The sequence below is a fragment of the Neodiprion pinetum genome, chromosome 7, assembly GCF_021155775.2.
Source record: "Neodiprion pinetum isolate iyNeoPine1 chromosome 7, iyNeoPine1.2, whole genome shotgun sequence".
NCBI classification, from domain to species: Eukaryota; Metazoa; Arthropoda; class Insecta; order Hymenoptera; family Diprionidae; genus Neodiprion; species Neodiprion pinetum.
In genome coordinates, this window is record NC_060238.1 from 15,882,618 (window position 1) to 15,899,451 (window position 16,834).

The 16,834-nt window shown below is 38.8% G+C and overlaps 1 protein-coding gene across 3 annotated transcripts in view; it reads left to right on the forward strand.

Moving 5' to 3' along the window:
- Window positions 1–14,864: 14,864 nt before the first annotated feature.
- LOC124223019 (zinc finger protein 569) overlaps window positions 14,865–16,834 on the forward strand; it is a 32,080-nt gene continuing 30,110 nt past the window's right edge. Inside the window, exons 1-4 of one of the 3 annotated variants that reach the window (XM_046634605.2) lie at window positions 14,865–15,322; window positions 15,495–15,616; window positions 15,728–16,353; window positions 16,595–16,708. In XM_046634605.2, the coding sequence (XP_046490561.1) occupies window positions 15,763–16,353; window positions 16,595–16,708 (705 nt within the window). In that variant the 5' untranslated portion in view covers window positions 14,865–15,322; window positions 15,495–15,616; window positions 15,728–15,762. The remainder of the gene's footprint in view (window positions 15,323–15,494; window positions 15,617–15,727; window positions 16,354–16,594; window positions 16,709–16,834) is intronic. The other 2 variants (XM_046634606.2, XM_046634607.2) reach the window with 2 other exon arrangements.

Consider the following 16,834-nt stretch of genomic DNA (forward strand, 5'->3'; position numbering starts at 1 on the left):
GGATTAGCTGAGATTTTAATTTAAAAGGATTTTTGATCTATAATCACCCGCAAATACAATGGCGTTTTCGGATTCCGTCGTCATTTTCATCCAACCTATCGATGTTTCAGACCCATTGTCACATGCGGAATGTCTCAATTTTACAACGACGCCGATATGTTACCAACGTTCTGCCTGCGATAGTTGTTAGCTACGAAGAATTTCTTTTACCGGCGTGGTCAGTTGCTTGGTTGATAATACGCGAAACTGCTAATACCCCCAAACCCGGCCAGACCCGGTAAACTGTTACGAAAAATAACCCAGGGTTGTAAGTCCTTATACATCCTCAGTCAACGTTGATTCTTTGTATGCATACATACGTCTCAGTTCATTTTCACAATTCAATTTTGAATGTAATGTGACGTCGGAACGGTACATGGTGGAAATTTCCAGATGTTAGACACCGGAGTGATTCACACAGCTACAGTTAGACTCACATCAGTAGTTTGGGTCACCAATTACCGATAAAGTATTGAAATACACCGGACAGCGGGCATTCTGTCGCTCTAATCGAACGAACCGAGGAAAGAGTAATTATTGGATAGAAGATTTAATTAATTGGCTTACCTCTTGAGAATACTCTGGATATGATGACTTGCAGCGTAGATTGGTGAGAGGATTTAACGGAATAACTGATTCTAGTATATTTAGATACTTTGATTAACTTGGATTTATTTTATAAGTTCAATATTTCAAGTCACAAAAATGGAATTACTTAGTGTGAGATCTTAAATTAATATGACAAAACGGAGCTGAAAACTCGCTGGACTTTTGGGCAGAGTAACGTTGTATGAAAAGTTTAAATGCAAAAGGCAAAAGGATTTTACCGCGAGACTGTACCGGAACAAGATGACGAATCTGGAGGTAGAAACCAAGAGGACGATCAGGTGATCGGTCGCCGTTTTTATAGGGGTCGATCGTTGCGCAGGACGATCCCCTTCTTTAGATTTTGTCACCTTTTGCGCACCTCCCCCTTTTCCTAGGAATTCTAATTAGGGCACGACATCTTCGCCGCATGCACGCCTGTGATCTTAGTTCTTGAGCTATTACTATATTGCAAGTTTTTACATATGGTATAACGCTGCACTGGTGCGGTGGTGTAGGTGCGGGGTGGTTGTTCTGTAATTTTCCATTCTGCGTGGGCTTTGTTGTTGGGGCGCAAGCCCCCCTTGGCCCCTCGGCTACTGTGCTTCTTTCCGCCGTCTCGTGCTTTCGGCAGCTATTTCCTAATATGGTAATCGCAGCGCGTATGCGCTAGTGGTGACTCATGTTTTATGTTAGTGCGGTGTGCATTTTCGGGGTCACGATGCTCTGAATTCTAGTTCCTGTTTACTTCTTAATATTCTTACTATCCTGTTCGTGACAAAGTCTATATGTCATATTGGTTACTCGTCGTTTGTTAGTTTTATAGCGTGTATCTATATAAAATTGCATATGTATTATAATTGATTACTGTCGTTATTCACCTGGAGTACAATAGCGATTGTTTATGAGACATAGTTGCTGTTTGCTTAACATTATTAGAATCGCGCTGCTGCGAATATTCTTAGGTGTTTGTGTTATAATTATCTTAACAGATTTAGGGTATTTAACAATTTGATAATCCATAGTTTTAGAGCAGGTTTACATGTGTGCTTTCGTATATAATTCTCTTCTGTAATTATTAATTTTTATATTGATATAAATCGGCTTGGAAGCTTCTAGAACGTTTTTCTTATGTTTGTTGGTTGCCTGTCATTGGGCGTTGCCACGTATGCATCTTTGAGTTTATTGCGAGTTGATTTACCTTTAATCGTTTCGTCGGTAAGTTTCCTAATGTGTTCTCTAGATGAAGCTCTGTATGGCTCCACATTGGAGATCTGCATTGCCTTCAAAACGTTGCGCGTGTTGCCTACAATACGGCGTTACGGAGGAAGGTATAGTTCATGCTGGATAATTAGTATTCACGGTTTTGATGGTTTTGCAGTCTCTGGTTTTATGGGTATTGCAGCAGTGCTATCTTTACATTACGTTGGTTATGCATTTATCTATGGTTTTACAGTCTTCTATACTCCAGACTATATGGTATAGCGTAAGTTGCTTATAGTATAGCTCTCAGCTCCGAATGCACAAATGGCATTGTCGAGTGCTATATAATAATTGGATATAATCGTGTTAGTTAATTATGGTGTTAATATGATAGTGATATATAATAACGTATAATAATATTATAGCTCTTTGTAGTGCGAAGATCTCGTAACATGGTTTTTAAGCTTTGTTTAGTGAATGTCATAGTTATTTCCATCTAGGGATATTCCAAATAGTTAGACAGTTGTTTTAATTTCTTATGGTTACAAGATTCTCGTACTTCGAGTTTGGTTAGTTGATAAAAGTAACATGCAGTAATAATAGTCGATAAAACATACGGGCGTTCCGGTCGGATGTTACACCTCCCCCCTTATGCAAGAATGGCGAGCCTCTGCTCGATCATTCTTCCTGACGGTCGTTGGGTGCTGTAGGTTTTTCAATCCATACGGTATTTTGATTGTCCTTGGGGTCCATGGTCGATGTCGAGACGTTTTTTGCAATTGGTGATTGGGTTGCTGGTTTCATGTTTAAATTGGGGTGTATGGGTATCGGCATTCCTTGGGGTGCTTTGTATTCTCCGTTTTCTTCTGTTGTTGGTTTGGTCTGGTTAACGTTTCTCGTGTTGTTTCCGATTGATTCATAATATCGCCTGACCGTAGGTTTTGGCGCTGGTGCTTCTTGCTTGAAGGATCCGGGTATCGGCATTCTTTGGGGTGTTTTGTATCCTCCGTTTCCTTCTGTTGTTGGTTCGGTCTGGTTAACGTTTCTCGCGTTGTTTCCCATTGATTCATAATATCGCCTGACCGTAGGTTTTGGCGCTGGTGCTTCTTGCTTGAAGGATCCGGGTATTGCGTATTCGTGTTTGATTGACATGTCCATGTGTATTTCAGGGATTCCGGAGCAGTGTTTCGGTTTTGGTTGTTCTTGGATCCAGGATATGTCTGAAGGTTTTGGTTGTGGCGGCGGTTTAGTTTGATTGTTAGATGGTCCTTTGGATTCCGTATCATTCTCTTGTTTTTGCCTGGCTAAATGTAAGAGCAGGTTGGTCAGGGAATTCCATATGGCTCCGAGCATGTGAAAGCTGCACCCGTAGGCATTTTTCAGAGCATATCCGTGGATTATTCTGTCGAGGATGAATTTGGTTATTTGGATGGTTACCCAAATTCCGATTCCTCCTGCGGTGAGAGTGCTGAAGCTTACGAACCAACCCCACATCTTTGTCCATGTGTTCTTGGCTATTTTTTGCATTGCTTCTTCAGTTAGGAATTGCATGATAGATAATTGTTGATTTGCTATGGTTTGTCCTGACATTCCTCTTGCCATGTCGTTTAGTATTCCAGATCTCTCTGCTGGGAACATGATATCTCTCAGTCGTTCCAGATCTTCCGAGGAGTAGATTCCGCTGGTTGCTAGGTTATTGGGGTTAATGCATTTCCATGTTGGTGTGGTCAAAGGTTCTATTGTGCCTGGTTTCACTGATTCAGTCAATTCTGGTAGTAGTTTATACCTTTTTTTATCGAGAATGGAACATTACTGGGATGAAAGGGTTACACTCTATCTGCACTCCGGTTTTTAACAACATGCGGCTCTTCGGTGATACAAACATGCTGGTGTTTCCTCTGAATACCGGTAATTCTTGGTAACAGTTCTTCGTCTTTCTAACTTTTACGTCGACTGGTATGCATTTGATTATGTGGATTACTTCTCCTGCTATTGTTGCCATGTAGCCTGGTCCTTTCATTGATTGGTGCGCGAAGTCGTCGGGCGTTAGGGCTGCGGTTGTCAATAAGTTCCGTAAAACTTGTTGTTCCAATTTGCATTTCTGCGAGAGTACGTCTCGGTATAATGCTGACATCTGCATTCTCATATGTCTTTCCACGTATACGAATTTCGAGTTTACATAGGTGAAAATGTCCAAGTTGCTGGTTGCTATGAGTTTTTTGTGAGTGAACGCGTTTTTAGTCGGTTCTTCGATGATGAGTAGTTTCGGGTGTCGGTCCGAATCAATTCGTACCCGCATAATTGTTGACGTCCTTTTTTCGAAAAGGCGAATGTTATGTCTTGAGTGGTAACTGTATATACTTCGTCATAGGTTTCGTCGCTGTTTTCGATTTTTATGGCTCTGCCTTCGTATAAGACGTCGTATCGGTCCAGTTGACAGGAATCCTTTGACAAGGTTTCCCAAACGTGTTTCCCCCTTTATTGTCTACGCAATTACCGTTGCTGAAGTCACATGTTGTTCCAGATCGAAATATGATTTTATTTGAATTTAGGTTTATTTTTTCAGTATATTCGGCTAGGCTGATCTTTACGTATCCTTGGACTATTACGTCGCTCCATGTTCCGTATTCGTCGGAGTATTGTATGCCTTCGCAGCAACTCATCACTGCGATTTCCTTTATCATGAAGATATGATTTTCCCGTGAAATCCTTGAAGGTCTATGATGTACTTCAATCACCATAGTTTCGCATCAGTTCGATTGTCGTTTATTTCGCATTGTGGTAGTTCCCTTGCACACAGGTTAAAGCGTCGTTCTCGTATGGCATCATTTCTTTTAAGGGACTTGTTCGATGTACTTTCTCGTCGTACATTAGCTGTCACTCCCGCATAAGGGTTGGGTGTTTCTTTATTCCTATCTTATTGTTAGATGTATGCTATATATATCCGATGTACTTAACTAAAGGTATCTATGCGCGGCATGATTAGTTATGATACTGGAATTAGTTGATAATGTACCCGACAGTGGGTCTCGTCATGGTTTTAGTTTATTAATTCATCGTCGCCGTTGTTAGGAATTTCGATTGCCAGATTGTCGATTATAAAGTGTTGCTTGACTTTGTAATCTTGATCATCAAAAACTATTGAAAATATATCGCCATCTACGTCTTTGATTATTACTATGCTATTTGGATAATTCCCGTAATGGAAAAGATTGACGGTGGTGTATATATCGCTAACGATGTAGTCGGTATATATGCTGTAATTATAGATTCTTGGTGGCAGGTCATCGTTCCATAACAACTGGCGGGTCCCGCTCTTTACCCAATTTGGCATGATTCTATTGCATATTACGGCAATAATATTACCAGCTCGCCTTATTTCTAAGGTTCGCATATCTGGCTGAAATCTATCGGCGAATATTATGACCAAATTTTCCTGGTTTGCCAAGAGCTTCATCTGCAAAATCGAAATGTTGATATAGTAGTTGAAATCATAGTGTTGATGAGGATTATTAATTGCGAGCGGTTGGGTTTTAGCGGGATTTGTGTGGTTGGGTATGTCTTCTTGGAGTAGGGGAAGCGTGAGTTTTAAAATTTTTGGAGTTTACTCCTTAAGAAACGATTTCAGTTATAAGGCCTGGTACGGAAATTTTGTGTGGGGTAAAATCAAGTGTAACGTTCGGAAGCTTGAGGCGTTAAGTAGAAAGAGACAAACATATATATCTGTAAGCTTGAACGTGCAAAAGAATGAGATGGGATATATTACAGAGCGTATCCTATACTCGGGGTCTCCTCTTTGTGCGATGCTTCGTAGTCTCACTGTATAGTTCACTACCTCTGGTCTGAGAGTTGAATGTGTGCGTACGTTTGTACGTGTGTTGTGTGCCTGCGCATTACGAAGTTCTGCCGCAACTTGTACGCTGCTGCTGAGTACAGGGTATGCATGCTTAGTGCATCCTAGATAATCGCCTGGTAGGTGAAATATATCTGCGCTTGCTCGGATTAAGTTATAGGTATTCTCTTTTTCCTCGGCATTTAAGTGTTCTAATCTCAATAAGGATTCCAAAAGCTCGACCCTGGCCTTGGCTAGGTTGTGGGAACTTTGAACCATAAATAATCGTTTTACAGTCCGACCTCCAAATAAGAAACCCGGCAATAAGAAACTTTCCCCAGTTCCTCACTCGAGCGCTTCCCCCACTCCGACTTGAACTCCGAGCTCGAGATTTTTGTGCGCGAAACCTCTGGTTAAGAAACCAGCCCGAAAGGGAATATTTTGGCGAAATCGAGTGAACGCTGTGGTGTCAATTGATGTGTGGATGCGTACGTGAGTATGTGTGTGTGCGTTTGTGAATGTAACACAAAATTTAAAAGTTTATTTGAATCTTTTTGTATTTATTTGACAGATATATGTGGACGTTGACAAGATTTCATGGAACATAAAAACAGAGAGTAACAAAGAGAGTAAAAGAAAGTTCAGAATCAAGTAAAAAGCTAAATTAAGTAAAAAGTAGAATAATGAAAATTCTATTTTGAATAACCCGAAAAACAATCATAGAATGAAACATATAAACCTCACAAAGGCCAGGTTTCTAATCTAAATGCAAGAGTCGCAATTTTTCGCAATACATTTCGAGTAAAACACAAAGATATTCCTTAATTACGAGGAAAAATGAGGAAATAAGGTAAAAGAGTGTTTTTTCACTAACACAAAACTATACATATTTTGTTAGGTGCTCCGATCTTTTTCCTCCCCTATATTTCCAATCACCTGTGACCTGTGATAATAGTTACCGGTGATTTTTAAATTTTTAATGTGGGTTCGTCTCTTCCATTTTTCTAGCCACCCGTGGCTTGCTTTGAAATTTTCTGGTCCGCCGATTCGAGAGTTTATCACGAGAGCTTGTCGGCATAGCATTGGTCCAGAAACTGCAATGCCTTTGCAACGACAATCAGAAAGCCACATGAATAATTTGGCGTCACGTTCATTTGTTTCTGAAACTTTTTTCAATGTTTTCGAATGGCTCGTTCTGACGGCATTCTTTATTATCTCCTCATTGGATCTCCATTTGCTGAGAACACTTTTATTCAAGCCGTATTTCGCACAGAGTTCTCGAGAGTTCAGGGTTTTACACTCTTCCAAAATTTTCTTCTTTTCTTCAAACGTATATCGATTACGTTTGGTCACAGCAACCTCTTTGTTTAAATTAATATCACTTTGTGGCGGAGATTCCGTAACATTCTCTTCGACTTGTACACTGCAGTCTGATCTCTTACGCTTTTTCAACGTTTCGGTCATTTTAAGACAGTTATGTGATCGAAATTCAGACGTGAAACAAAGATTCGCTAGATAAATGTCCACGCGCAGTCAAAAAAATTTTTGCATGAGCGATGGGAATAACAAGTAGGAATTTGTTCGAGCGTGTTTCCTATTGAGAGGATCGCATGCGGAAAAGAGTGAGAGAGACGGACAGTGTCACTGAGCGCGGAGCGCGCGCCAGGTGGGGGTATGCGATATATACGAAAAACTCTTCCCCTTGGGGGCTTTTGGTTTCTTATTGGGAGGTTGGACTGTATTTTCGGGATATTTATTTCATTAGATCGGTTTGTGTTTTGCGTAAAGATATTCCGTGGGATTGCGCACGTTGTCTTCCTCTTATACTTGTCTCCGACTGTTCTCGTATAGGGTATAAATTTGCGAATTCGCGTAGACTTCTTTATTTCTTGTCTTCTTTTATATTTACTTGTCTCTTGGTTTTTATTGTATTGATTTGCTTTTTCTTTAAATATCGACGTGCGTTCATTTATTACAGCCTTGTTTGCGTTGTCAGTAATATACTGTCCCATTAGTTTGATTTTATTTAATTCACTCGTTGTGGATTCACTCAGGTTTACTATAGAATTATCATTTCTTATGGATTCGTCGGAATATTTATTATTATTTTTCTCGGATTCGTCGGAATTACTTTTACACTTATTGTTCGTAGTTTTATCTTCGTACTTCGCGGGTTCATTGGATTCACTTGGTATTATCGTAGTTTCATTATTATTTTTCATGGATTTATCATTACTTTTTATGGATTCATTGGATTCACTTGGATTCTTCATGGATTTATTGGAATATTTCGTAGATTTATTATCGTTTTTCACAGATTCATTGGATTCACTTGGATTTATCGCATTTTCGTCATTATTTTTCATCGATTTATTGGAATGTTTCGTAGATTTATTATCGTTTTTCACAGATTCATTGGATTCACTTGGATTTATCGCATTTTCGTCATTATTCTTCATGGATTTATTGAAATATTTCGTAGATTTATTATGGTTTTTCACAGATTCATTGGATTCAATTGGATTTATCGCAGATTCGTCGTTATTTTTCATGGATTCATTGGAATATTTCGTAGATTCATTATCGTTTTTCGCGGATTCATTGGATTCATTTGGATTTATCGTGTTTTCGTCATTATTTTTCATCGATTTACTGGAATATTTCGTTGATTTATTATCGTTTTTCATAGATTTATTGGATTCGCTTAGTATTAACGTAGATTCATTATTATTTCTCATGGATTTATCATTATCTTTCGTAGATTCATTGAATTCAATTGGATTTATCGCATACTCATCATTATTTTTCATAGATTTATAGGAATATTTCGTAGATTCATTATCGTTTTTCGTAGATTCATTGGATTCATTTGGATTTATCGCATTTTCGTCATCATTTTTCATCGATTTACTGGAATATTTCGTTGATTTATTATCGTTTTTCATAGATTTATTGGATTCGCTTAGTATTAACGTAGATTCATTATTATTTCTCATGGATTTATTGGAATATTTCGTAGATTCATTATCGTTTTTCACAGATTCATTGTATTCACTTAGATTTGTCGCAGATTCGTCGTTATTTTTCATGGATTCATTGGAATATTTCGTAGATTTATTATCGTTTCTCATAGATTCATTGTATTCACTTAGATTTATCGCAGATTCGTCGTTATTTTTCATGGATTCATTGGAATATTTCGTAGATTTATTATCGTTTTTCATAGATTCATTGGATTCACTTTGTATTAACGTAGATTCATTATTATTTCTCATGGATTTATTGGAATATTTCGTAGATTCATTATCGTTTTTCACAGATTCATTGGGTTCACTTTGATTTATTGCATATTCGTCGTTATTTTTCGTAGATTCATTATCGTTTCTCACAGATTCATTGTATTCACTTAGATTTATCGCAGATTCGTCGTTATTTTTCATGGATTCATTGGAATATTTCGTAGATTTAGTATCGTTTTTCGCAGATTCGTTGGATTCATTGTCGTATTTCATGCATTCGTCGGGATATATTTGATATTTTATGAGTATATTCTTATAATTAACGGTTTCTTTTGCATTCTCACTTTTGATTTTAAAGTTTTGGGTATCTGATTCTAAGGAGTCCTCTGTTCCACTTATTTCTTCCAGGATTTGCGGTGGAATCCTCAGTCTTACTTCCGAGTCTGACGTATTAATTGCATAAAGGTACGCTTTATCATCTCGGTTTGTCACTAACGCGTTCCCTATGTAGACGTTGTCACCTGCGTCTATCAGAGGTACGTACCCTTCGGTTAACTCCGTTTTTTCGAGATCGATACGGATGCCAAGCCGTGTCCTCGATGGAATTACGATAACATCTTCCGGATTTTCGACCTTTTCCTTTCCTTTAAGAGGTTCAGAAATTTCCGTCGTTAAATCGGATTTTGTATAACCGAGACACCCATTAGATTCTACATCCAGGAGCGGTAAAACCTCGGTGCCTGGTTCGGTCTCCGCGAATTTGTCGCAGTTGCCAGTCTGCGCTCTATACGGAGTCGTTTTTTCCTGCCGGTTTGGAAATGGGATTTGTACGTTACCGAATTCTAATGTGCCTTTATCAAAATTTATCTGAGCTCGATTTTCGTTGAAGAACTGGGATCCTATTATTCCGTCCTGTGGGATTGGTAAATTTTCCGGAACTATATGGAATTGAGCTTCGGTTCCTATTACGTTTATGGGAACTTCTCCCATAGTTTCTACGCACGCGGGGACTATTCCGCTAAGATTGAATTTCTTTTGTTCGTTTATTTCGATTTCTGACCTCACACAGTTATTTTTTATAATGTTCAGGTCGGAGCCTGTATCTAACATGAAAGTACTCGGATTTTGTAATTCGCTCGCTTCTAATTTGATCGTAGGGATTATACTCTCTGGATTTATGATCGTGTTGATTGATTTGTTATCGGAATTTTGAGGTGGATCTATATTTATTTGTTCCATATCGCTTTTAGCCAACGTCACTAGTTTTCTATCGGTACGCCCTGTATAATAGATAAGGTGCGGTTGGGTATTTTGAGAGCCTCCGAGGTCGCACCGTCGTTCGGCAGGCTCTCCCCGTTTCCCGAAAATGAGACTCGATTTTCTCGCGGTATTTGATTTGATCTATCATTTTGCTGTTTAATTGGGCATTCGCTGATTAAGTGACCGTAGTTTCTGCAATATCGACAGTGTTCGCGTGGTTGTTCTGTCTGGTATTCGTCAGGTCGGTTCGAATTGTAGGGCTGATAATTTGTTTGCGGAGTATAACGCGTTTGTCTAATTATTTGATTATCGTCGTACTGATTTGGACGCTGGTTTCCCTGCCTGAAATTTGGTTGTGACCTCTGCGGGCTAGGGTCCCTTGAATAAGTTCTTTCACGGTACGAGTTATTGCTGGGGTAAATGTTTCCGCGGTATTGATTGTTCCCTTGATAGCGATTTTCGCGATATTGATTGTTTCTAGGATAACCTTGTTGATTAGGGGAATTCGACCTTCGATTACTGTAATTGTCTCGGTTACTAAAATTCGAAAGTCCCTGTTGCCGATTGGGACGATTTTCTCTTGAATCGTAACCGGGTTGCGGTTGGTAATTTATTTGACGATTTTGATGCTTCGGAAATTGATTTCTCGAGTTAGTATTATTTTGAAGTTGGTGGGTGTTCGAGTTACGTCGAGGATCCGAATAAGCGTCTCTCGAATTATAATTATTCCGATAGTCTGCTCGATTACCTTGGATAACATAAGTTTGATTCCGAGGTTTATGGTGGTCGTAATAGCTTTTATCTGAATTGTATTTATCGTGGTCGTTTGCTCCACATACAACGCAATTATATGGTTGAAACATCGCGTAATTTATTGTAGCGTCCTGAATTGTGCTAGGTTGATCTCCTCGTCTAAGTTGGATTTTAATTTTCTCCTGTTTTTCTATTTTCATCGCCGCGTCGACCAGTTCTTTCAGAGTACCGGGTATTGTGGGGATTTTTCCGTCGATTTCAGGTCTTAATCCGCGCAGAAAAGCGGCTTTGCCGTCGGCTTCGGTATTTCGCGTAAAAATTTCGAAATCATCTTTACGTTGTTCTTGCAGGAATGCCTGTCTTATATTTTCCATCGCTTCGCGTACCCTTGATGCGTACGTCACGACGTCTTCATTCTGTCTTTGGAAAATTTTCCCTAGTTCACCCTGACACAGATTAACGGATTTGGCTGGTCCATAAAGCTCATTTATTCGCGCGGTTAATTCGTCTACGGTATCGAACCGTTCGTTCTCGATCACACGTCGAGCTACTCCCTTGATTTTATTACGTATTATTCGCGCGAGGCTTAATTCAACTTGAGGCGGGACCATTTCGCGTGCATCCTTGCATCCCTGCACAAAACTTCTAACCTGGGACGGATTGCCGTCAAACACCGGGACTGCCTCTAAGGCATCCTTAATTGAGATATAGTGATAAGTCGGTGCGGGTAAGGCGGTTGCGCCTGTACTTGCAACGGGTTCGCTCACCATTTTAAATTCCTGAGGAATCTTAATATGTGTTTGGGATTGGTTTTCCGAATCGGGCGTTTGAATAAGTATTTGAGTGGGTTTTTCTGTTTTTCTCGAGTTCTCCAGAGAATTTTTATTCGTTGCATTAGAATTTTGGCTGGAGATTTGCGGCTGTTCAGGAGTTAGACTTGAGTTTCCCGACGCGTTCGTCTCCTCTAAATTTTCTAATTGTCCTTCAAATAATTGGGTGCCCTGCGTACTAACTTGTGATCTGAGTCGTCGGTCTGAAGGCGGACTATGTACTACGGCTGTGCGTTTTTTATCGGTAGGAGGGTCTTCCTTTCCCATTTAATGTTGGGATTGCACAATCTTTTGTTAATAAGGTTTATTTTAAATTTTAGATCCCGTGTCGGAGAAAAAGGAGGTAGAAATCGTTGGAAGTTTGAACGGGAGGTATTTAGAAATAATCTTTGCCTTTTTCCTAATCTTTGCGTCTTCTTCGCTAATCGTTCTGGGTCGCGTTGGGGGCTCGAACAGCTTATTTCTTTCTTTTATTCGTTCTTCTGTATCTCCCTCGTAATAGCAAATATCTTCAGAAGTTCCGATGGTGTGGTTAGAATTCTGCGGTTTATTGAGATAAGGCTCCTTTACAGAGTCCGGGATTTCGTGCGGATCGCTTAATATAATCGGCTGAGTATATTGTTCCCAAAGCTTCGCTATGGTTCCGCGTTTTCCTCCGTTTATTTCGTTCGATTTTGGGAGCATTCGTTATGAGAACAAAGGGTATTTGTCAGAGGTTTCGATTAAAGGTTGGAATCTTGGTTTGACAGAGTATTTCGATGAAAGCGAGGGATCTCGGTGATACAAGATCCCAGTAGTTGCGATATTGAAGAAATATTTGAATGGGAAATTTCCAGAGCGGATGGAAAAATTCTTGATTGACTCATTGATTTTTAGAATTTTGGCGAGTTAACGGGTATTAAAATTCGGGTTTGTTTAGTCATTTTATTAAATCGAGCGAGATTAGGATGATTTTCAGTTCGTGTCGGTAGCGCGCAAAAATTCCGCCGTCCGTCGGTCGCTACTCGCGTCACAAAAAGTTTTTCGCGATTATAACGTTTGGTTTCCCGGCCGATGCACCAGAAAATTTATTATAATATGTGACGTCGGAACGGTACCTAGTGGAAATCTCCAGATGTTAGACACCGGAAACATTCACACGCAGCTACAGCTAGACTCACATCAGTAGTTTGGGTCACCAATTACCGATTAAGTATTGAAATACACCGGACAACGGGCATTCAGTCGCTCTAATCGAACGAACCGAAGAGGGAGTAATTGTTGGATAAAAGATTTAATTTGGCTTACCTTTTTGAGAATATTCTGGATGTGATAACTTGCAGCGTAGATTGGTGAGAGGTTTTAGCGGAATAACTGACTCTAATATATTTGGATACTTTGATTAACTTTGGTTTATTTTATAAGTTCGATATTTAAAAGTCACAAAGACGGAGTTACACAGTGTAAGATCTTAAACTTAATATGACACAATGGAGTTTAAGCTCGCTGGACTTTTGGGCAGAATAACGTTGTATGAAAGTTTAAATGCAAAAGGCTAAAGGATTTTACCGCGAGACTGTACCGGAACAAGATGACGAATCTGGAGGTAGAAACCAAGAGGACGATCGAGTGATCGGTCGCCGTTTTTATAGGGGTCGATCGTTGCGCAGAACGATCCCCCTCTTTAGTTTCTTGGTCACCTTTGCGCACCTCCCTCTTTTTTCTAGGAACTAATTAGGGCACGACATCCTCGCGCATGCACGCCTGTTATCTTAGTCCATTAGCTATTACTATATTGTAGCTTTTTACGTATGGAATAACGCTGCTTGGTGCGGTGGTGTAGGTGCGTGGACTTTGTTCCGTAATTCTCCAACCTGCGTGAGCTTCTTGTTGAGGCGCCAGCCCCCCTTTGGCCCTCCTCAGTCACTTAACTTCTTCCTGTTTACTTCTTAATGCTTTTTGCTATCTTGCTCGTTACAAAGTCCATATGTCATATTGGTTACCCGTCGTTTGTTAGTTTTATAGCTGTATCTATATAGAATTACATATGTATTATGATCGACTACTGTCGTTATTAACCTGGAGTACAATAGCGATTGTTTATGAAACATAATTTGTTATTTGCTTAACATTATTAGAATCGCGCTGCTGCGAATATCCTTAGTTGTTTGTGTTATAACTATCTTAACAGATTTAGAGTATTTAGTAATTTGATAATTCATAGCTTTAGAGCAGATTTACATGTGTGCTTTTTGTATATAATTCTCTTCTGTAATTGTTAATTCTTATATTGATATAAATCGGCTTGGAAGCTTCTAGAACGTTTTCGTTTCGTCGGTAAGTTTCCTAATGTATTCTCTAGGTAAAGCTCTGTATGGCTCCACATTGGAGATCTGCATTGCCTTCAAAACGTTGCGCGTGTTGCCTACATTACGGCGTTGCGGAAGAAGGTATAGTTCATGCTGGGTAATTAGTATTCACGGTTTTGATGGTTTTGCAGTCTCTGGTTTTATGGGTATTGCAGCAGTGCTATCTTTACATTACGTTGGTTATGCATTTATCTATGGTTTTACAGTCTTCTATACTCCAGGCCATATAGTAAAGCGTATGTTGCTTATAGTATAGCTCTCAGCTCCGAATGCACAAATGGCATTGTCGAGTGTTATATAATAATTGGGTATAATCGTGTTAGTTAATTATGGTGTTAATATGATAGTGATATACAGTAACGTATAATAATATTATAGCTCTCTGTAGTACGAAGATCTCGTAACATGATTTTTAAGCCTTGGCTAGCGAATTTCATAGTTATTTCCATCTAGGGATATTCCAAATAGTTAGACAGTTGGTTTAATTTCTTATGGTTACAAGATTCTCGTACTTCGAGTTTGGTTAGTTGATAAAAGTAACATGCAGTAATAATAGTCGATAAAACATACGGGCGTTCCGGTCGGATGTTACAAAAGTAACATGCAGTAATAATAGACGATAAAACATACGGACGTTCCTGCCGGATGTTACAGTAACTTGATTTGTCCGGATTTCACCCTTATGACGTCACAGGATGTTACACAGGGACGTCACCATCTGGAAATTTGCTCAATGAATTTCCACTGTTGAGCGGAATTCGGTAAGTTTAGGAACGCTTTGCAGTTGAGCGTGCCGCAAAATTTTGCGTAGAGAATAATTTTTAGGTTATCTTAACCGATTGACTGCGAATCAAATCTTCGTGGCCGTAGGGCTTGAGTGGATCCATGTTAATGGTTGGAGAGCAACAGCCGGCTTTATCCCGTTGAATGTAATGAACGGCCATAAAAATCTTCAGTTTTAACACCTGTTATCAATGGTAACGAATAATAATGTTCGTGATTCGCAAGTGCGTGTGATTATCTTGTTTCTCAGAGACAAGTTAATTTTTGAAAATCTTCCAAGAAGTCGACGACGATTTGGTCGCTTGTACAAATAGAATTATACATCAAAGTGGTTGAATAATTTTCTTTTATTATGATATTAACAGTATTTGTTACTTATACAATCTAATTGTACAATTATAATTGTGATGATATGTCACCGTTGTAAAGGCTCTTCCAATATCGATCAAAGTAAGTGATCATTCGTATCTGTTATTTGCATCGTATAAACTCACATAATTGCTCAAATCAAATGTATTTGTTTTGTAACGATGTAGTTTAATCGCAGCACTTGACTTATTCTACAAAACGATCGACCTCTGTTCACACGCTATACATCTTTTCTTCTTCACCCTTTCCTTAGTTTAATATGGCGCCAGGATATCGCTTTAAAATACCAATTGTGCGGAAGTCCTATTTGAAAAAATCCTGCACGGATGATCAGCTATTTGTACATATCAAATTTTCTAGGAAGAGCATAAAAAGGTATAGAACTTAATGAAACTTGATACAGTCTGTGAAGTAGGTCATCTGAAATTATTCACGTACCTTTCTTATACGCATGTATGACAATAATTGCCCTTATTTTATTCTTAGATTTTCCACGAGGCATAAATTTTAAATCACCTGAGATGAGTAAAGAAGTTAACTTGGATAATATGTCGTATTTACGATGTGAAATAAATGGCACCCAATTTCTTCTACAAGCAATACCAAACTACGATAACAGTGTTGCCAATTCAATGCCGCAGGAGAAGGCTGCCAACGGGTACTCAGATGTTTCCCCTTACGAGAATGACGAACATTCAGTTCCGCTAGTCTATTTGGATCGACAAATTTATACCTTTCAAGACGGAGAGTTGAAGGAATTCGATTTTAATAAATATGTCGATCAGTCCAGCAACGCTGAGTCCGTGACAACAGAAAAAGAAGACGAACATGAAAATGCGGATTCAGTTAGATCGCCTGAATATTTGAGGGAAGATGATATTTTGGTTGAACAAATTGATGATGCTGATAATGGCGACAGACAAAATTCTTCGACTAACCATGTCGCTGTTCTTGACGATAAAAAATTCGTTATCGGACTGGACAGTTTGAACGCTAGTGATTTTGCTGAAGTTGTTACTGCTTTCAAGTGTAAAATATGTCCGTATACCACTCAGGATAAAATACAGTTGTTAGAACACTTCGAAAATGTACATATAAATCCAGGAGGACAGGTAAGGAAAACATCTATGGATTTCAGTAAGAATTATAACTTTTCTATCTGGGTTTGTTTTTGAATACTTGTAACTACTCCAATTGCTCAGAATTCACTATTATCTTGGTAACATTTTTAGGTTAACCGTAAGTATAAATTGTGTTTCACATTATTCAGGCACTAACATTTCTTCATTTACAAGCTGTAGCTTTTCTTAATTGAAAAACAAAAACACATATCAATTTTTGCATATTTTGTAGGAAAAGGAACGAAATGAGTTTAAAAATTACGATGATATAAAACTTGTCTATATGTGTGGTGAATGTTCAAGTTGTTTTGAAACAATTGACGAGTGTCGGAATCACATGATACAAGTAATTTTTCATTGAAGTACATTTTTCATCCCATAATAATTATGTTATAGTTTAATTTAAATTTATTCTGTCAATTATATAGTGAACTTTATTTATTTGCAAATCTGTAAATTTGTAATAATCTAG